The sequence below is a fragment of the Crocodylus siamensis genome, chromosome 10 (assembly GCF_052110815.1).
Source record: "Crocodylus siamensis isolate JL-2025a chromosome 10, ASM5211081v1, whole genome shotgun sequence".
In the NCBI taxonomy this organism is placed as follows: Eukaryota; Metazoa; Chordata; order Crocodylia; family Crocodylidae; genus Crocodylus; species Crocodylus siamensis.
The window spans coordinates 34,152,225-34,174,938 of NC_143404.1; the positions used below are offsets into that span (position 1 = coordinate 34,152,225).

General features: G+C 42.5%; 1 protein-coding gene across 1 annotated transcript in view; it reads right to left on the reverse strand.

The window, feature by feature from the left end:
- The window catches only part of SIL1 (SIL1 nucleotide exchange factor), a 241,124-nt gene that overhangs the window by 153,084 nt on the left and 65,326 nt on the right, over nt 1–22,714 (reverse strand). The window contains exons 2-3 of the mRNA XM_090065163.1: nt 22,201–22,315; nt 14,642–14,777 (exon numbers count right to left, since the gene is read on the reverse strand). Of these exons, the coding sequence (XP_089921289.1) occupies nt 14,642–14,777; nt 22,201–22,305 (241 nt within the window). The 5' untranslated portion in view covers nt 22,306–22,315. The remainder of the gene's footprint in view (nt 1–14,641; nt 14,778–22,200; nt 22,316–22,714) is intronic.

Here is a 22,714-nt window from a genome sequence, read left to right on the forward strand (position 1 = left end):
GATAAGACTGTCTCAGACATCCCCATTCTTCACTCCTATTTCTATCCCATGTTCTTAACAGGAGAAGAGATAAAGGCGCTGGAGACCTTCTAGAGCTCACAGCAGAGGATTCTACAGCGTAATCAAAAAGCTTGTTCTTTCCACTGAGGCTCAGATCCCTTATGCTCCATTTCCCAGCACAAAGCAAGGGAAATGCAAGGTTCATGGGGGCCAGGAAGAAAGAGTACAAACTAGATTTGACTCTGGTAAGCAGTCACCTGAGAGGAGGGAATCCCAAGTTCTTGTCTTTTGGTGCTCTCTCCTTCTGCTCAATGAATTCCTTCCTTTCTGCGGCCCAGCTGTAACAGGAGGAAAGGGAAGAACTCCTTCCCCAATCTGATGTACAGCTCAGGCCTGAGTACACTCTGAGGAAGAAAAAGATGAGACTCTGAACCTCCTCAAACTGAGGAGGGTTTGAACCACTGAGTTAAGCATTATACAGGCATAGTATATAAAAAGGTGGACGCCACGACCTCCTCCCTTCACCTGTGATGTAAAATATAAAATAGCTATAACTGCCTTTTGTAGGTCACAATTTTAGTTAAGTGGACTTTCAGTGGCCATGGCTCATTTAAGGGAGCTAGTGTCCTTTTGGAAACCTGACCCTAAATTGTTTAAGATGTTTTTGGATTTTTTACTCATGATCTGCTACTGTAAATATAACAACATTAGGAACTGATCACAAAGCAGAAAGAAAGAAGCTGAAATGTGCATGTAAGGTTGTCTGCTCCTTTGGTGCAATCTGGTGCATTCCAGGTGGCAGAATATTTGCTTTGCCAAAACACCTTTGTGATCCAGAGCCAAAAAGTCCTCCCAGCTCAAAGGGAGGTTCAACAGAAATTCATCATTTCTTAGAGGACTGAAGTAGTAAAAAGCCTCCTTGGCCACTCCTGAGCATTCCTCTTCCACTCAAGCACAATGGAAAACATGCAAGTTAACCTTGAAGGCCTTTTTGAAGCACTTTAACAAAGCAATACAGATTACTTAAAGCAAAACTTAAAGGTTTGCTTTAAGTAATCTTTTAAAGAAAAGATGAAAAAAGGAGTTTTGCCCTAGTGAAAACTGAACAAGGGCTTCAGAACTTGTCTGTAAATCCACCTAATTCCTGAGGAATCTTGCAACTGTGCTTGTGACATGAAAATCTTGACAAAAATGATGGATGTGAGTCACAATGATGCATTCAGACTGAACCATTATTGGCATACTCTTGTGCTGAATGTGCTCCTCCCAACTGGAGCACCAGTGCTTCCCTGACAGTACCATCCTGAATTAGACATGAAGGAGGCTGAGGCTTAACCCTAGACTAAGTAAAATGACCACACAGCAAAAAATATACAATTTTTCCAGAACATTATGGGAAAAAAAACACAAATTAAGACTATAATAACCTTTTCAAAATTAGATGAAGCAAGTATTTTTATGAAGCAAAAACCCCAATTTGTTCATTCCAATTGCTAATCTAAAAAATTCAGTCTTCAGCAATGGTCTGTGAATCAGTGAGGTGCTACAATAGTTATGTTCCATTCTGAAAACGGCCAATCCATTAGCCATGTGCAGCTCACGGGTCTCTGAGGATAAAGAATTAGGCAGCAGACCAGGAGGAGTCACACTGGAGAGACTGCCCTTGCGGGAAAGCTAAGCAGAACACAAAGCTTTGGGGAACAAAGTTTGGAGAAGAAAGATGAAGAAGCTTGGGTCAAATCACTTGTTGCACAGAACAAGAGACTGGCTGGTTCAAGCACAAAGGATGGTATGAATAGTGCATAGTCACAAGTCAGAGAGGATAGCAAATCATATGCATAAGGAAAGGTAACTGAGTGAGTAGACTACCTGGTATGAGGACTCGTATGGAGAAAAGAAGAAGGGACGACAGCTAGTGGCCATAACCCCATTACTTTTCAGAACACTAAACATCTGCAATGCCCCCTGAGACTATCCAGGTTTTCATATTTGCTATTATTAGCCTGAAACATTTTCTGTCAACTACCACAACAGATTATGATAATTCCACAAGATAGATTCCCTGTAGATAAGGCAGTGAGTTCCTTTTTTAAATACCTGGAAGCAAGGCATTTGATCTAGTATAAATGAATCTTTTAAAATTAAATTTACCTTCATGCAAATCTGCAATGACCTAAAGAAATGGATTAAACTTTATATTTCCTTGATTGTACACACCAGGTTTTATGAAAATTAAACATATCCTTATGGTTTAACTATGTATTTCATGTCTGACTATTGCCGGCACTAACATAAATATTTCAGACAGTTGCACAAAAATACTTTAGAGTTAGGTTTGGGTCAATAATAAACTACAGGGATTCAGATGGATTCATTATTTCAGTAAAACAATTGGAAAGCGTTGGCTAACCTTAACATGTCCTTAATGTGTCCTACTTAGTGGCACAGGCAAGATCCCCGTCTGATTGGTGTAATACAAGACCTACAAATATACCCAACCAGCCTAATGCTGTCTCCCATCAAATCACTTTTGTCTGGATGACAGGCTGTGGCACAGAGTTCTTGGTAACTGAATCCTTGTAATTTTCCAACTTATCATAAGAAAGTTTGAGCAGAACCTGCAGCTCAACATATAGAAGCCTACTCCTTCTCCTAACATCTCCTTTTCTCAAAAAAGAAATCTGTGATCTCTTACAAGAACAGGCATGGCTCATTCAGTGGCTAAAACATATTCAAAGCTGTAGAAGCCAAATGCCTAAAATATGGAACATGTACAGGGTATTTTATACCCCCAAGGATTCATTCTTGACAATAAAAATCACAGGGGATCTAAATTTGCAGGAGCAACTTCTGTAATTATACCCATAATGTGAACACATCTTTTGAGAGCTAGGTTTCTGAATATTTAAAAACTCAAGCAAATACAAAATTAGATAGGGGCTGACCCCTTTATTTCATGCAAAAAATGCAAGACATGGATGCATAAACAACAGAGCTATCTGGCCAGGACAGTTTGAAACCCCTTTGAAGCTAAACCCTTAGGAGGTTTAGCTCTATCAGAGTATCATTAGCTCCCTGCTGAACTTAAAAAGGCTTTCATACCTTACAGAAGGAACAACACCAGCATGCTCAATCAGCCTCCACCAACTCTCCCTTACAGGTCAAGCAACTATGACAATCAGGCACAGGCAGGACACCAATACAACACAAGTTTTACCACTGTGAGATTGGGTAGATAAAAGTGCAGTCAAAATGCTCCAACCCAAAAATCAGGGGGTGAGAGACAGGCTGGTGGGAGTGAGGAGGGGTGAAGGGAGATGTAGCAGGTAAAAGTGGAGAGGTATCTGGGGAGTTGCATGTCAGGCAGGTTATAACACGTCTCAAATCCAATTGTCTATATTTAATCCATGTTTTTTTGTATCCAGGAGGTTGATGAAGTGAAGTTCATAGGCTCGTCTCTGAGAAGTGATTTGTAAGTTCCCTTTGAAGATTAGAACTGAGAGACTGGAGAGAGTGCTTTTCTTGTGAGAAATGTGCCCCCCCCCCCGGTAATTGGGTATTCTCGTCTTTAATATATTTCCGGTGTGCATGGGGGGCAGTGCCTGCCGTGCTCCCAGCTCCGCTCCCGGCCGTGCCGCCCGCAGCATCTGCTATTTCCGGTGTGCATTCATTCTGGTGCACAGTTGTTGTTTGGTCTCTCCTATGTATTTTTCATCAGGGCATTTGGTGTCTTGGATGAGATATTTTACATTTCTGGAGGTGCAGCTGTATGATGCAGGGATGCTGATGGCTCTGTTGTGGGGTGTAGTAATTGTGGGGGTACTGAAGATATGTTGGCAGCTTTTGCATTTTCTGTCTTGGCATGGTCTGGATCTATTCAGTGTGTTTTGGGCTGGAGGAAGTTTGCTTCTGGTGATGAGGCTACCAAGGTTCAGTGCTTGTTTGAATTTACAAAACACTTTTCACAGATGAGCCTATGAACTTCACTTCATCAACCTTCTAGATACAAAAAAACTCATGGACTCAATATAGACATTGGATTTATGACACACTATAACCTGCCTGACATCTGACTCCCCAGGTACCTCTCCACTTTTACCTGCTACATCCCCCTCCCCCACTTCCCAGCCTGTCTCTTACCCCCTGATGCCTCAATTTACATGTTCACTGACTGGCTTTCTTGCATGCATACCAGCCTCTGGCTTCTTTACTATTCATTCCATCCAGGAAGAGCACGCACACACCCCCCCCCAAATGCAGATGCTTCCTCAGCCTGACAATGGGTTTTTAAACCCAAAAGCTTACTAAGATATATTTCTCCAACTATTCAGTTGGTCTAATAAAAGATATCAGATTGACCCAAAGGACCTTGTCTGCCCATGTCCTTAGACCAACATGGCTACAACCTACATCCCTTAACACACACAAGTGATACAAGTTTTGCTTTCAACAGTTTGAGGACCCGTATCACAGAAACTCCTGCACTTATCTCCCTGAAACTTGGCATGCTTCATGCCCTCAGAAGGGGCTACCATCCCTGCTGTTGTAATTTTTTTTGCAAAATCGGATAAAACACTTACAGGTATTTTAGCGTTTCCCATTAAGGTCTATGGATGAGTTTCGAAATCACCACCAAATCTCTGAATCTGAATCAAATCAGGACAGTGACTCAAATCACCAAATTGAATCACTGTCCCTCTGAATTGGCTGAATCCAAATCTAATACTTGCCACTTCACACAGGCCTAGTGCCTACGTAATGTTATGTAATATAATAGCGTGTGCTTATTTCAGCTCTTGCCATGGGGAATTTTTTGTTGCAAGACTTGAAACCTAAATAGGACAGTCTACTCCATCATCTATTACCACTATCAAAACTAAGAAACCTTCCTGGTCAGTAGGTAACCATGCTGCCCAACCAACCAGAAGGAAGCCTTCCTTTGGTTTGGCCACCAGAAAGTATGCTTAAGTTCCCCTTGAATGGGCACTGATCTTTGCCAATCAAACAACCTGAAAAAACCCAAGCCTGTACTGTCAGGTTATTGTTGGGCCCAAACTCTAATTAAAGATACCATAAAACCCCCTGCCTCCTATACTATACAAACTCTCATCTTCTTTCCTAATTAAATAACTGATGGCATTTATTCTTCCAATAAGTGACTTAAACTTAGGACAGGAAGCTCAAAAAAGATTTTCATCAGAACCATCATACATACACTATAGAGAGGTGCAATTACTTAGACAGAGCTTCAGTAGAGACGGGCCTTGAAAACTCTGCAAAGATGCTTTTCAAGCAACACATGAGTTGCTCTGGAGGTACTGGAAATGTAGTCCTAGAACCTCAGCACTTGCATGGTCTCTGAATGCAAGTTCTGAATATAGGTTCTCGATGAGCAAAAAAGAATTTCTTCACGCATCCCTTAGTCTCCTACCCACCAAAAACCCTCCCTTCAGACATATCCTCATAGATCACAAATTATCTTTGAGAAGTATGGAAGTATGTGCCTTCATCTACATAAAGAAATAAAAGGTGAGCATATGGACCATAACAGATGTAAAATTGTTACCTTTTAGTTAAAGTTACCTCTATGCATGCATGCATGCATACATACACTGAGGAATGACATAAAAATAAAACTATTTAAAGTCTGGAAATAAACTATTAAAGCAACAGAGATAAAAATTCAAGAGAATGTGTGCATGTGCCATGTATATGAATATGCATATTATTGAACTGCTAAAGCATTTACGTGAAAGTTATAATGAAAGATTTTGACACTAGATAAATAAAACAGTCCAATCTGCCAATTAAACTTTTTTAACAGCTTAGTAAACACTAATGTTTTTGTTCTACCACCCAGGGAAAAGGAGGAAAAACAACATAATACAGCTGTCCAGACACTAAAAGGGCTGTGTAGTAGCTTCAGTTAACAGCTCCTCAAGAGAAGGGCAGGACTAGAGAGTGAAATTAATTGTCACTGGACATTGAAGAGAAAGGAGGGCTTGAGCTGAGCCAGTGGAGTCAGGGAAGGTACATGTATTTTCCTAGAATCTATAGGTTTCTGGAAGTTAGAGAAGGTACCTGGTAACATGGATCTATACAAAGCTGACTATCACATCTACTCTTCACACAACTGTATTCACAAAGTGTTTACATCTCATCTTAACAGTAATAAATGTGAAAGCAGGTGATCAATAATGTAAATGGACAATTAGTGTTGATTGATTTCCAAAGGTTATGAATTTTTCATTCAACATGTCTGATGTTGAAGGAAGCAGTAGGAAACAAATAGCTGACAGGACTGAAAAAATGAAACAAGATAATTATTCTTCTAAAGTAAAGCATAAGCATTGTCCAGAGTTGTGAAGTTTCATGCTCCTCTCAAAAGAGCAGAAAAATCATTCTCTTTCAATTTTCCAAGATTGCCAAGTATGAAACTGTATTATGAAAGTAAAAGAGCAGAACATTAATGAGTCTGGTGATCTTGCAAGCAAGATAGTTCTTATGCCATCATGGTCAATGAAACATAAGCATAATGGTAATTCAAGTCCTTGCTTCTGGCCTCCCAGCAGCTCTTAAGTATCAGCTTCATTCAGGAGTAGTTTTTGCTTGCTTCAAACACCCCAAAATGGCAAAAGAATGATCTGTAATTATGCCATTAACACGAATAAAAGGCAAAAAGCTGTCCTTAGGTATGCTAACAGCATCACCCTCTCCCCTCAAGGTGGCTTTCAGCTCACAGGACTATTGCAAATGAATGAGGAAAAGGAAAATTAAACTTAAAAAAACCCCCAAAATACAAAACCAGCACTGACATTCATGGAACAGATCATGACAATAAGCATCCATGCAGAGAAATGTTTTCTTAACTATTAAATAATAAGTTGTCACAAGGTTCTTAAAGATACCACGCAAAACTGCAGAGAGAAAACGCATTTAAAAAAAAAAAATAGATCGTCTTCATCATGTATTCAGATGTCAAAAATGAAATGAAGAAAATAAGAGACACTCAGATGCAAGCTTCTTAAGCTTTTAAGCACAGATGCCCAGCATACTATTAAAACTCGATTCAGAAAAATACATATAATGCCTAGTGCTAAACTACACTGTGGGGTTTCAAAAGCTGTTCTGTAACCGCTAGCAGGCTCGTTGTCAATTGACAAAAAAATGGAAGGCTGACCATGCAACTTCCCAATGACACTCGGTGGAACTTCCAGCATTCTGCCAAACAACTAATACGGTGCAGTTTGCACTCGCTACTTAGTCTCTGAAGTGCCACCCTGCCCTGCCTGTCTGACTAACACAGCTAATTACCTCTCTCTCTAGTTTGCACGAAGTACATGGAGGACCTTGATCAAAATATAGAACAGGCTTTATGCAACCACAGACCTCCTCTACAGAGACACCCTATTTTACACAAAATCAGGCAAAGGAATTTGAAGAAATTTGACAGATGAGAGGCTTATGACATTGTTGCAGTCTCAGTGGTGATCCAGTCTGATGTAAATACCAAAGAACTAGAAACACCCTACAACAAAAAATCGGACAGGTGAGGGTGGAGGATATCAAAAAAAACTATAGTACCCTAATCCAATAGTCAGAGGCTTCTTAGAATAGAAAGAAAAATACAAAGAAACAGCACTACAACTGAGGTAAAATAATCCTGTGCCCCTCTAACAAATAAAATGAAGATCCCAATTTCTAATTAAAATGGTGTTTGTCCAGGAGGCTTTCACAGTTTATTGCATCAAAATGGAGGGCTGTGGGAATAAATGCATGTTTAGCCAGAACAGAAGAATGAAGAGGTGTGACCATTTTTAAAAGACCTGCAGTCCCATACACCCAACTCAGCATCAAATCAAGCACGTTTTTAGCATGTGCTGAATAGTTTGATTAAAAATGCGTATAGGCTCAAGTGCTGGCAAAGTAAGTAACTAAAACCATATCAACGTAAAAGTAGAGACAAAAGAGCGGGACAGCTAGAACTAACAACTTGAATGTATTCTTCCTCTTCTACTTGCAAAAGCACAAGCTCTTCGTATCAGACAAGGCATGCATTTTTTTAGGCTTGAGGAATAAATCTGCTAACAAAGTAGATCACACAGCACATGCAGAGTGTTTCCATTCAGAAAAAAAATTGGGATAAAGCGATAGTTGGAATATTTTGAATGGCTTTTTTTCAGGGTGGGGAAGCCATAAAACAAACTTACTTATGTAATATACAGTTCTAACTCAGAAACAAAGACACATACTCACCTGAAAAATGGGGATCTGTAATGACAAGACTTGAAGGGAGCCAATGCTTAAGCCATTTACAACTGTAATCTGAAATTCTTTCCTAAGGCATGCTGTGAATACTTATAAGCTCCCCGCTTTCAGAAACTCTTTCTGCATGTGCGTAATAAGATATTGCTAAAGAATAAAAGCATAACAAAATACCCAAGCAACAAAGAAGTCACTTCTAAACAAAAACAGCAATGACATTTATAATAACTTCAAGTATATACATATTTTACTTCAACAAAGGTGGTGGGAACCTGCCAGTCTGAATACTGAACAGGAATACAACAGCACTTCCATACATACTAGTACAAAAACTGAATATAAATACACACTGTAGCTTTGAAAAATGTAAGAGCTTTTTCAAGACATTTATGTTATAGAAAGATTTACATTTGGAAAAAAAATCATTTAGCTATATCAGGGTTAAACCTCAAGACAAATGAATCCCATAATGATTCTTCTGCTGATAATACTGAACGCTAGTATAGCTCTTTTAAATTCAAAGTACTTTATACAAATTAATTTATCTTTATTTCATCCTTCTGAGGTGAGAAAGCATCATCTCCACATACACACAAGGAGTCCAAAACTTAAAGGAGTTCAATAACTTACTGACACTAATTCTGCCAATTCTAATAATTACCTAAAATGAATATGCTCTTAAACAAAGGCTTGTCTCCATCCAAGCACTTCCTCCCTGCCTGGTGGAAAGGACCTGGTACTGTAATAAAAAAGCTGGGGTTGTGTTATCTCAGTCAAGTTTATATGCGAATTATAGCTCAGCTTGAATCTACAGTGAAGTTGTGGGGGGAAAAATTCACCCAGAAATGTCTTTTGAAGACTTCAAAAGAAATTTAGAATAAATATGGAAAGTTTATTTCTGTAGCCTGCTACATTGTTCTCATTTTTCTTGAAGATGACCGAATACTTCTATATCAAAACACAAATATATTTATATTGTATTGCTTTGGTAATTTTTATGGCCTAACAGAACTGATAACCTACTAAGTTTGTAGGAAAATTAGTGCAACTTTGAAGGTGTTGCACACAAAAATATGTGCATGGAGGGTAGATTTTAAAACAGGTATTCCAAAAAGTGGAGGGTTTTTTTTTTGTTTGTTTTTGTTTGTTTGGGTTTTTTTTAAAGTTCTGTCCAAAAGGCAAACTCAGATTATGGCTGCTTTCCCTAGTAATTTTTTTTCATAATGGCCAAGTACAGACATTCAAAAGCATTAGGGGGAGGTTATAATAGATTCAAAATGGCTGCCCGATATCAGGTAAGTCACGATGCGGGGGCTAGCTAGGAGGCTGCGGGTACAGCAGGATGGAGGGGGATTGGAGGTTGGCACAACCTGCATGTGGGGTACGGGGGGGCAGGCACCACCTGTGGGAAGTATGGGAGGCAGGCAAGACTGGTGGGTGGCATGGGGGGGCAGATGCAACTCCTGGGTGGGATGGGGTCTCCCCCAGCAAACCTACACCTCCATTCCTCCCACCCCTCCCCCCACCAGGACTTACTTGGCTCCAGCACTAGTGAATGCTGATAAAAGTGCGAGATGGCAATTGAGAGGGCTGGCGGGCAGGGGGTGGGGGAAGGGATGCAAAGAGAGACTAGTGTGGGGGGAGAAGGGGAGTGAAAAGACCAGCCCTGGGGCTTGGGCCAGTAGCTGGGTTTTTCCAGCCCCTTGGCTACGCAGAGGAAGTGGGCAGAAGATCCATGCACCGGTTTGACATAAAATTGAGCAAGTCTGATACTACATAGAACCCACTTTATGATAAACCTGGATTGGCAATTTTTAGACCATTTTGTGTTCATGGAACTTCTGTACAGTTACAGGTTGAGACTGATTGGTGCTCACTGAGACAGCACCAGGATGAGCCAAGTTTAAATCAGGTGGCCATTTTGAACCTGATTTGACCTGCCCAAATGTTTGTAATTACCCAAAGAAAACAAAGTTCATCTACAATTTTCTAATGGTTGTGAACAAAAGCAAACAGCAAATCCTATCAAGGAATAAAAGCAAAGACCAGACATACGCTCTTGACAAGCTGACAAAGTTTTGGCATCTATATTCTAAGGAATATATTCCCCCCTCAGTTGATGCTGATATTATTACTATACATGCAACAAAAAGACTCCTGAAAGAATAAGCATAAAATCTTTATATAAAATTAGGCCACTCTATCATCTTTACTAAAAAAACCCCTCAAAACCCCAAACACTTAACACCCAAAATGTGCCCAAGTAGAGATTCCTGCCACAGCTACACATCACAACAGGCCACTGTAGCAAGGGCTAGGGCCAGGGCCAAGCCCCTGCTGTTCTCCCACATAGCTGACAGTGCCAGCATGAAGCTTACTGGGATGGGTCTGGGTGAGCAGCACATCCCCCGTGTGCTGGGGAAGAGGGTCCAGGGAAAACCTGGGAAACAGGCAGGCCCTGGGGACATGAGAATGTGAACCCCAGGGAGCCTGCACCTACTGCCCTGGAGAGAGAACCAGGCAGTTTAAAAGAAGATGCCAAAGAAAGGCTTGGTGTTAAGTATCCCCCACAGCAGGAACCAACCAGAGAGACTGGGAGCTGTGAAGATTTAAGAAGAGATCCCAGCCAGCTGGACTGTCATGAGCAAGGCTCACCCATGCCTTCCCAGAAATATAAGTAAAAGCAGATGGTGGGGTACTGTGAGCAAAGCCCTAGAGACAGAACTAGATAGGAGATATCCCCATAGGATGGCGGGCAGAGGCCCACCAGGTAGAGGGAAAATGTGGACCCACCAAGAGAAGCAGGGGTCTAGAGGAAATTGAGATAGCCAGAGCAAAGAAGGAATTTACACAGCATGCCAAGGAGAAGGAGAGCAGGGTATAAACTGGATGGTGACAGCCTAATTAAGCCATCAGAACTGGGAAGAAACAATAGTGAACATTTTTTTGTGAAGGAATTTGAAGAATTGGAGGCTGAGAATAAGAAATTCCCCTTTGATTTTACTTTCGTTCTGAAAACAAAGAGAGCTGGAGAGAAGGATTCCACATGGGTTTGATTTATGGTTAAGCAGGACTCTATATCCTACACCTGGGGTCTTCAAAGCAATTAAGTTTGTAAGGCCTGAAGTAAGGCCAGGAAGAGACAGAAAAGAGTTAAGTTGATCCACGTATAATTACAGAAACTGAATCCCACGAAGGAAGGCACAGGGACAATGACAAAGAGAAAGAAAGGAGAGAGGGCGTCCACAGGGATAACCTGATATCCAACTCAAGGAGAGATTCAGCCAGAAAAAGAGGCGGCCAAGGAGCTGTGGGTTAAAGAGCTCAGCGGAACCTAAGAAGGGACTTTACTAGGCATCCCCCATTCCAGATCAACGGGGAGTATTTACCATCAACCCAAGAGGAAATGGGCAGGGTGTAGGGGAGGTGTAGCCATACAGAAGACCAGTGACCCTGTCAGACTGAACTTCACTGAAAGAATCATCCATCCTCCCAAATATAAATTTTACCATCAAGGCATGGCAGATGAATGGGAGGATGAGACAGAGGTCAGTGGAATTCCAGCATGGCAGTGGGATGGAGGTACATACCTGCTCACAGCCACAAATGGCATCCAGCATAAAAATAGGCTAATTTATGTTTTTTAAATTCTTTTTACTCTGTGGAAATCCACTGGTTGTTATTGTAGATTTGCTAGCTGTGAAACCACTCCTGCATGTGTAAAATGACTCAGACTGTTACAATATGACAACTCCAGCATCCTGGAAGATTCAGATGAGTTTTATGGAAAATTCAGGAAGAATCTTTTTTAAAGCTCACTCAAGATAAGATGCATACCAGAATTAAGCAAGATGCCTTTTTTTTCCCCCTAGAACAGAAGTTTCAGATATAAGAGAGTCTCAAACTGAACTTCAACTACAAATGCATTAGAAACTCTTCAAAAAAAAAAAAACTGTGCAAGGTGACATTACTACTCTAAAAGACAAGTTTGCTACCAAGTAATATTTAAAAAAGCCACAAAAGAGCACAGGATACCAGAACAGTGCGTGCCAATGAATATTATAAAATCTGTCTCTTGACAAGTGCGCAAAAAAAGAAAGGGCTCCTAAACGAGTGATAGAGGCACATCACCACCTATCTACTTAACTGACAGTCCGTTAAGTTTGTTTCGGTGAACTGGAAGTGCTTCAGCAGCAGTTCCCATTGAAAACTGATTTTGTAGTGATCTTCTCACCTTAACTGGGGCTGTCTACAAGAGACCTCTCTGTTTGAAGCCCAAAAACGAAGTTGGATTCTATGAAATTTTTTAGTTTCTATGAAATTTTTGTTAGAAATATTATTATTAGGAATGCATAATGAATATAGAGTGTCATTGAAACTGCACGGTCTGCAGTTTCTGCCTCATATCTGATAAAGGGAAACACTATCAAAAACCCATTGTGCTAAAAAGTAACACTCCCTTCTACTGTATTGACCAATCTGTCAGCCTTTCTATGCTAAATCACACTCCCCTGACAATCCACATGAAGGATACAGACACTGTAATTCAATCAACTAACTCCTTGGGCGGGGGGGGGGGAGGGGGGATTTTCAACCTTTGGTAACCTAGAGGGCTTTCTGGGCATGCGTAATTAGCTGATGCATATAAGCCTACCCGCACCGCATACTTAAATAGTTAATTATAATGCACATGGGATGTATGACGTGACGTCATTAACATATATGTTTGTATGAACCGGAAAATGTTGTAAGAATTCCTGTTTCTGCCCATGTGCTCAGGAGAGAGGGTATATAAGCTCCGGTTTGGGGTTTCCTCGGTGGTTCAGAGTAATCTGAGATTTTCTGTCTCTGCTCTGACCCTATTTGCAAATACATCTTTGGTGCTGCTAAAAATGTGTGCCTGAGGAATTATTATTCGCGAGCTTCCAAAAGAAACGAACCGCGATTTCTGCTTCAATTTTGGCGACCCGGATGGGACCCTTTTGGACGACCCCGAAATCCATCGACAAATCGCCTCCGGCATCACGGGGAGTGCGCACCGAGCCGACTTTTTGGGCTCGCCCCTGGAGTCTGAGACGTGAGTCGGGATATTCAGGACGTTAAAAGCTCCTGGGCAAATTCTTAGTTTCTGGAATCGCCAGGTACACATTTCGATATTTTGATCGAGATCTCTGGGGTATCTGAGTGAGTATATGAATTCCCTTTGCCCAATTTGGTTCTGGATCCAAAGCAAAAAGGTGTGCATGTTTGCTGAGGAATTCTAGGCTCAGCTCTCATGGTAAACCATCTGTTGTAAGGATCTTTTGGTATTTGGTGTGCCTTGGGTGCACATTTGTGGGCAAATGGGTACAGGTCGCTCCCGTGTAGAAATTTCGGATACGCCCTTAAAATACATGTTGTGTCATTTCAATAAGTTCGCAAAGCCGGCCGATTACGGAGTAAAAATGAAAAAGGGTGATTTAATTAAGTTTTGTCAACTCGAGTGGCCAACATTTGGGGTCCACTGGACCCCGAAAGGATCCTTAGTGGTAGAAGAAGTGATAGCTATCCATGAAATAGTTATGCAGAATGGGTATTGGAATCAGTTTCCTTATATTGATTGTTGGTTGTGGGTGGTTCAAAATCAGCCACCTTGGATTAAGAATTACTTGGTAAAGTCTCATGTGATGGTTGTTAAAGAAAAGACTCGAGGAGGACCGCCTGTACTCCCTGAATCTAATGGGGGGGGGAATTCTGAATTGGCTGAGTATCGGACCCGCGCTCCGGTTGCCCTGTCAGGTAGCGAAGATGAGTCAAACACCTCCTCGGGATCCAGTCCCTTTGCACCACCACCCCCTCCCTTAGGGAGACCACCACCGGCGTATCAAAGCATACCTAATGATTTAGAGTGTGAGCCTCAGCCAAGTGCCCCATCTGAATCAAGGAATAAGGGCTATTATTTGCGCAAGCCTGTAGAGTCACAGCCGGTGCTGAACTGCCCGATGCGAGAGGTTATTGGAGAGGGGGGCAATGCAACTTTTGTCTACACCCCATTTAGTACTTCAGATTTATTTAACTGGAAGAATCAGAGCCCCTCTTTTCGCGAAGACCCTGAAAAGATGAGGGACCTGTTTCAATCTATTGGGCAGACTCATCGACCCACTTGGGCTGATGTCCAGATGATGCTCCAGACCCTCCTGACCCCGGAGGAAAGGAGATTAGTGTTGGGGATGGCAGAGCGTATTGCAAATACATCTTTGGAGCTGCTAAAAATGTGTGCCTGAGGAATTATTATTCGCGAGCTTCCAAAAGAAACGAACCGCGATTTCTGCTTCATTTTTGTCAGAGGAGCAAGATATGGTTTCACAGGTACATTATAATTAACCAGCAGTATTACCTGGATGGACTGTTTGCCACCAATTTGTTGGATAAAACACTTCTAAGTCTTCAGCATCAGCATCATCCTCAGTTACTGACTCTTTCCCCTTCTCTTCTTTTAAATCACTCTCTTCTGTTTTTGTAAGGGCAAACTCCTTTTGGGTACAAGAGAGATAGCTCATTAGTAATTGCTTCTGGGTAATTTAGTACCAAATGAGAATACATTCTTTGGGTTACAAAATTTTCCCCTTGCCAGCAGAATTTTTTTGACATCTGATATTCTTTTCATGTGGTTAAATTTAGATTTAAATTATAGAAAAAGTTAAACATGCATAACTATTGTGCCATTTATGCTGAACAATGCAACACAGTTTATTTCTTATTCCAATGAAGGCTACAAGCTTTAAACAAGAATTTCTCAGAGCCAAATCTGCTTTATAAGGTGTTGTTACCAACCCTACCCATTATCACAGTTGCCAAGCACCTCCCATTTTAAAGACCAGTTTAAGTCATGTAAAGCTTTGCCAAACATTAACAACAGACTGAAATTACCCATACCAGTTCTCTGCCTCAGGCTGACTTTTTGGTTTTTGTTTTTTTTTGCAGGGAGGAGAGGTGACTGGCAGAGGAAGGGGGAGGGGGAGGGAAAGAGAGCAAAGAGACACAGTTTGCTGAAATAGTTCAGTCATTCCCAAGATTAAGGTCAGGGGAAAGTATAGTGGCTTGCCTGCATTAAAACATTCCTGCAATCTTTTCTTTATAAGTTATGGCATCCCCATACTTTGAAGCACGGTTCTGAACGTTCATAAAGATAGCCTGCATCAGGAACATGCCTTTGACTGCTGGTGAAAACAATCAGTCCAGCTATAGTTAAATTACAAGCATTAAAAAAAAATGCAGCTCACATGTTCATCAGAAACCTGTAGAAGTTTTGAGACTTAAATCAGCAAACATTGCATATAGGCTCCTGTCCAACTGAGCAAGACTTGGTCTGGATGACTGCAAGTCAGGACTTGGTTCTTGCACGACAAAACAAAAAGCAGAGAATGTCTCCTTCGATGTCATCAAGAACCACCAGCCCCTCAGCTGAAGCGCGAAGAGAGCTGCCTGATCCAAATGCAAAGGAGGCAAGAGCCAGCCCTGAAAAAATGTCACAGGAGTATGGTGGGCATCGGCGATACATATGGGGCACACGTGCACCCCCTGAGATTGGCCATGCAACCCCTGGAAGTGCCAGCTACAAAACTGGAAGTGCCAGCAGAAATGCACTTTCGGTTTCACCAGTTTCGCCATTGGTGGTTCCACGCTGGGCGATCAACTGCTGGGGGACCCCTGCCCACCCCCAATTGGGCACTGGGACCCCCCCTCGGTGATCTGGTGCCCCCTCCAGACTCGGGAAGCACCAGTTGCTCATGACAGTGGGACAAGAAGCCATGTAGTGGAGACTGAGACTGGCTGTTTAAGGAGAATGAAACCCAGGAAGTTTCCCATCCCCCTCTGATCCTGGGACCATATAAAGAGCACAACAACTTACTATTGCCATCAGTTACTCTGTTAGCTCCAGTGGCAGAAGCCTGTGTGGTAGAGCTAAAGATTCCAACTCCATTAATGGCGTATGTTTTTTCACTTTGCTTTTTAAAAATAACCATTTTGTGTAATTGACTAGAAGAACAGTAAGATTTCAAAAGTCAAGTACTGAAAAGTTAGGACACACTATAATTAATTTGGGTTGTGTTGAATTCTTATCTTTTGAGTGTTTGATTTTGCACATGTATTCATATATTCTGAAGCAAGAATCAGTTAATATAAAGTTAATGATAACAAAAAGAATGGATCTGCAGACATTAATGGTTTTAATAGCTCCTACCCTTTCTGCATAATTTTTTAACTTGCTTCCATACCTACTATTTGTATTCTATTAAAAAAAGTAAATAGTTATATCTTGATTAAACAAAGAAATTGGGATTAGACCATCATCTATATGTATTTGAAGAGTGTAAATATGCAACAGGCAGAGGAACAGGTAAAATCAGTGGGATAAAATTAAACAAAAGGAAAAAATGAGGCTGGAAAGCAGGTATCCTACCAATGAGATCTAACAATTAGCTAATGAGTCTCCTGAGGGAACTGGTGAAACTCACATTATTTCCGTTGCTTAAAATTACACCAGACAAAGAAAAATCAAGATTACTGTAGGTAGTCATCTTACACCAGGAAATGATGAAACTTCATTAGCTGTGCCTCGAAAATTTTTCTTTATCTTACACTCTAAAAGGAACACAGGAACTACCTGACTAGACCTGCCGCTGGTCCACCAGTATCAGTATCTTGTTTCTTATGGCTAACAGTTCCAGATACTTGCAAAGAAGGTTCAAGAAACTTATTGGTGGACAAACTGGGCTAATCAGTCTGCAAGAAAAAGATTTCCTAACCCCTGTCTACTAGAGTTTGGCTTATTTCTCAAAACATGCAATTTTGTAATATTAATCCTTACAATAGTTCTAAGGCAAAAAAGGCAATTAAGCAGTTAGCAGAAAACTCTGACCAAAATCTGCATTCACCTCTCCTATCAATATCAGTGGACACAATGTCCACATTTACCACCAGAATCAGGATATCTTGCACACCAATACCCATTCCAGTTTACAGAAGCGTTTCTGAGCATGGGAAATGTTAGGCTATTGTGCTAAAAGAAGCATGTTCACTTAAGAACAAATGTTGATAATATTTAAATAGTTAACAAACTATGTGATATTTTTATTTTAAATGTTAACTGGAGACATTTTAAAAAGTACAAGGTGGCACAGAGCTGAACTCCTACTTTTACTTTGTGCATTAGAGGATTACAATTACAGGTTTCCCTCGATTTATGAGGTACACGCGTTCCTTGAAAACTGCACATAAATTGAATCTGCATAAAGGAAACCCAGTTTACAATGTAAGAAATAGGGATACGTTCCCACGGCAGTGAGAGAGGGAGGGAGTAAAGCTGGGACTAGGGAAGGGACAGACAGGTGGGGTGCGGTGCAGCCTGTCAGCCACTCCCAGAGGAGCTGCAGCAGAGAGCAAAGCAGAGGGAACTGTCAGTGGGTGTGGGGTGTGGGCAGGGGGCGCATCTCTTGCTACTACATGCATCCCACAAGGGCTGCGGGGCTGCGCCAGGCTCTTCCTAGGGGGCACGTGCCCTCAGATCTGCACACAGGATGAGAGCAGGTTGCTGCTGCAGGCTGGGGCCAGTGGCATCACCAGGCTCTTCCCAGTGCTCAGGGCAGACGGTGGAGCTGGGGGCGGGGTGCTGCTGCCACCCCAAAATTCAGCATAGCCCCCACAACCTGCCCTTCCAGCGCTGTCACCAAGCACCAGGAAGAGCCTGGTGCCACTGCCAGCCCTAGCTCAGAGAAGCAGCCTACTCTTGTCCTGCATACAGATCCAGGGCATGCGCTCCTCGGGGGGAGCCCGGTGCAGCCCCCCCAGCCCTCCTGAGGTGCACATACCAGCAAGAGCTGTGCCCTACCCCCACTCAGCACCCACTTAAAGTTCCCTCCGCTTTGCTCCCTGCTGCAGCCCCGGGCCTCCACTTCTCCCCACTCACCCCAGCCCCTGCTACAGCTGCTCTGGGAGCAGCTGACAACAGTTGCCTACAACCACTATGTTGAACCATGCCCCAAACCCCCCGGGGCGCCACTTGTCCCCATTCACCTCAGCTCCTGCTGCAGCAGACCCAGGAGCAGCCAACAGCACCTGCCTGCACCACAGAACGGCACAGCTGGGGTGAGTGGGGACAAGCGGAGCCCCGGGGGGGTTGGGGCACAACGCAGCCCAGCAGCTGCAGGCAGCTGGCATCAGCCGCTCCCAGAGCAGCGGTAGCAGGGGCTCAGGTGAGCAGGGCCATGGCCCCACAGCCCTTTCCTCTCCCCACTTACCTGCTTTGGGTGGGGCACCTGTGCCAATCGCATAAGAGTGAATTTACCTCACATATAACAAGTTTTGGGTATAAAAAGGGTCATTGCATAAAAGCGAATTCATATATAAAGAACCTGAATAAATTGAGGGAAACCTGTAAGTCATGACAAATGGAGCTTAATAACAAGACATGGAAAGCCAACTTGTAGTGATGAAAATAATCGTTACCATTTTCTGAGCCAAGATTCAATAAGACAAATGACCCAAAGCAGTTATCATTTTGCTTATTTACATTGTTACATTATTATCCAAGAAGCACTAAATAGGACCATATAAAATTAAGAGGCACACTGATAAATTTACTCTGTTAAAACACATAATGGAGATAGCTGATGTATTTAGAGATTGTCTCTTTAATAAGAGCACTGCAGTCTAAAAGGGGGCCCAAATACAAGCCCTAGTTCCCTTAAACATTTTCTTCAGCTCTTGGCCCATGATCACTTTACAGTTACCTCATTTTTATTAGCAGGTTAGATACCATTAACGTTTGATGCGGTAACAACAATGTGCAAAAGCACACAAGCAGTACTTTGTTTACATCAACAATATAATGACAAACTGCATCATTAACTGGGGACTAGTTTGTTTTGTTTAGATAATCAAAAACAGTAGAAAAAACAGATTCTACAAAGGAGAGATGGAAGTTTCTTTTAAGCTAAACAGAAGTGCTGGTCAGGCCACAGCTGGGGTACTGTGTCCAGTTCTGGGTGCTGCGCTTCAAGAGGGATGTGGTTAACCTTGAGGGGGTCCACAGGAAGGCTACTCACATGGTCAGGCGGCAGCAGGCCAGGCCCTACAAAGATGAACTAAAAGGGCCTGAATCTATTCAGCCAACGCAAGAGAAGACTGAGAGGGGAACTGGTGGCCGTCTATAAACTCACCAGGGGGGACCAGCAGAAAATAGGTGAGGCACTATAACAAGGAATAAACAGCCACAAATAGATTGAGAGCAAGTTTAGACTTGATATCAGGAGGCATTACTTTATGGTTAGGACTGCCAGGCTCTGGAATGGGCTCCCAAGGGAGGTGGTCCTCTCCCCTACCTTGGGGGTCTTCAAGAGGAGGTTGGATAGATATCTGGTTGCGGTATTATGATCCCAGCACTCGTTTCTGCCCAGGGCAGGGGGTTGGACACGATGATCTGTTCAGGTCCCTTACGACCCTAGAAACTATAAGCCACGGTTTGGGATTTAAAAAATACACTGCATTAAAGTGGAAAGTACCTACAAATCCATTTCAGAAAAACAATTGCTCCCTCAGACCCAAAAGTGCACAGGACTCTGCTGCAGAGCTATAATGAGCTGATGCCACTGATGCCCTTTTCCAGTCTTTTATTGGGTTGGTGTGTCAAGGAACCTCAGGACACTAAATTTTAGAACTGAATAGTCCATTAAAATGAAAGAGCCATTCACCCCTTTCTGACTTAATGGGTCAAGCCATCTGCAAACTCAGGCAAGACATCACTGTATTTGTTACACTCATGTCTCATCTTCATGCTGTCCAAAAGGATCAGACATTTTTTCTGCAAGTCAAAACTGAGATTATAATGCCATCATGGGTCTTGAAGACCCAGGGCCTTATTTCACTATGGCCTTGACTAAATAGCAGTAAGTAAAAAATAATAATTTCTACAGTATCTTTCATCCAAGAATCTCAAAAAGCTCTTTTACAAGCATTCAACCAGCACGGTTTCATTAGGGGCAGGTCATGTCAGACCAACCTGATTACCTTTTATGATCAGGTCACAAAAGCCTTGGATGCAGGTGTTGCTGTGGATGTAGTCTTTCTGGACTTCAGCAAGGCCTTTGACACCGTCTCCCACCCCATCCTCATTTAAAAATTGGGCGACTGTGGCATTGATGCCTACACGGTCAGATGGATCGCAGATTGGCTGAAGGGTCACACTTAGAGGGTGGTGGTGGATGGGTCATATTTGACCTGGGGAGAAGTAGGCAGCGGAGTCCCCCAGGGCTCGGTCCTTGGGCCCGCGCTATTCAATCTCTTTAGCAGCAATTTGGACGACAGGGTGAAAAGCCCCCTGTTTAAATTCGCTGATGATACCAAAATTTGGGGGGAGGTGCGCATGCTAGTAGGGAGGGAAAGACTGCAGCAAGACTTGGCTAGGTTACAGGGGTGGGCTAGCAAAAACAGGATCCGCTTCAACACTGACAAGTGCAGGATGCTGCACTTGGGCAGTAGTAACCAGCAGCACACTTATAAGATGGGAAACTCCCTTCTTGAGAGCAAGGAGGCAAAAAGGGATCTTGGAGTCATTAATGACTCCAGGATGAACATGGGACAACAATGCGAGGTCACAGTTGGAAGGGCTAACCGTGCCTTGTCGTGCATCCACAGGTGCATGTCTAGCAGGGACAAGGAGGTGATCCTCCCACTCTGTGCAACACTGGTCAGGCCACAGCTGGAGTACTGCGTCCAGTTCTGTGCGCCCCACTTCAGGAGGGATGTGGACAATACTGAGAGGGTCCAGAGGAGGGCCACCTACATGATCCGGGGACTACAGGGCAGACCCTACAATGAGAGACTGCGGGACCTGAACCTGTTCAGCCTTCACAAGAGAAGGCTGAGGGGGGACCTGGTGACAGTCTACAAACTCACTAGGGGGGACCAGAAGAGTTTGGGAGAGACCTTGTTTCCCCTAGCACCCCCTGGCATAACAAGGAATAATGGCCACAAGTTGTTGGAGAATAGGTTTAGATTAGACATCCATAAGAACTACTTCACAGTCAGGGTGGCTAGGATCTGGAACCAACTTCCAAGGGAAGTGGTGCTGGCTCCTACCCTGGGGGTCTTTAAGAGGAGGCTTGATGCCTACCTAGCTGGGATCATTTGAGCCCAGTTTCTTCTCCTGCCCTGGCAGGGGGTCGGACTTGAAGATCTATAAGGTCCCTTCCGACCCTACTTCTATGATTCTATGATTAATTTTAAATTAAAGTCTAACACCAGTCCTGGAGGACAGATGCAACTGTACAGACATGACATGGTCACTTAAATTTACATACATCCAGAGGTGCCAAGTACACACAGCATCCATCCACTTCAACTGAAGTCTGAAAATCAGGCTTATAGTATCTTCCGCAAAACAGGGCCCTAGATTAGATGTTGCTTTTGAAAATGTGAGACTAAATCACTTGCTCATAGTTACATAGTGAGCAGAGGCACAACTGAAAATATAATTTAGGAATCTTTACTCCCATCCCCTCTCTTCAGTTCTAGACTAATATTTAGTTTTGGCACTTGTCAAAAGGGGTCTGAAGTTTCATTTTCTGCTGTTTAAATTATTTTTTTTAATAATAAATAGGTCAAAATGTGAGGGTAGCCGGGATCCTATTGTCTATTCCACATCCTTCTCTTTACTGCTTAGTATGAGGTGATGCAGAAATTACTTTATCAGGTGTTAAGAAACAAAATTTACCATAAAATATTTAAAAGTGACATAACACTGGGAAGTTGAGAGGTGATGCCCTACCATGTATGTCATACACCTTATTCTTGAGAATACATAAGGCTATTTTCATCCCACTGGTATCCAATAATTCAAACAACTTAACTGCCTTTCTATAAACACCTTTCACTGTTAAATTAATAGATACTTACTGGATTTCTGTCACTTAAGCTTGAACACAAAAACACTGCAGAAAGCAGAAAAACCAGCAAACTGAACTTAGCAGCAATGGATAACAGACCAATGCAGTGAGACATTGCAATCAATCTGAAATAGAAAGAAAATAAACAAAAGAAATTTCATTTTAGTACAAATTCTTTACAGTTTCAGCATCTACCACACCACAATTTTCAGCTGAGTAGGGCACTAACAGCATGATACAACTGGACACAGAAAAATTCTATATTATACCTGCACAGTTCACACCATTAGATAGCAAATTTGGGCCATGGTCTTGCAAGGACTTACTCCTGTGCTTCACTCATATTAGTGTATTATTATACATGTTAAAGGCTCTTAAAAATGGGAGTGTCCACAAGTTAAGCAGGAAAAGATGAGCTAAGTACTCTCTGCTGGTCTCAGAGATGGTCCTCTTCTGAAGATAATCCTCACCTGAAGAGGTTAGGGAGCTCATGTTGCAGTCATCCTCTGAGACTGCTCCATAGG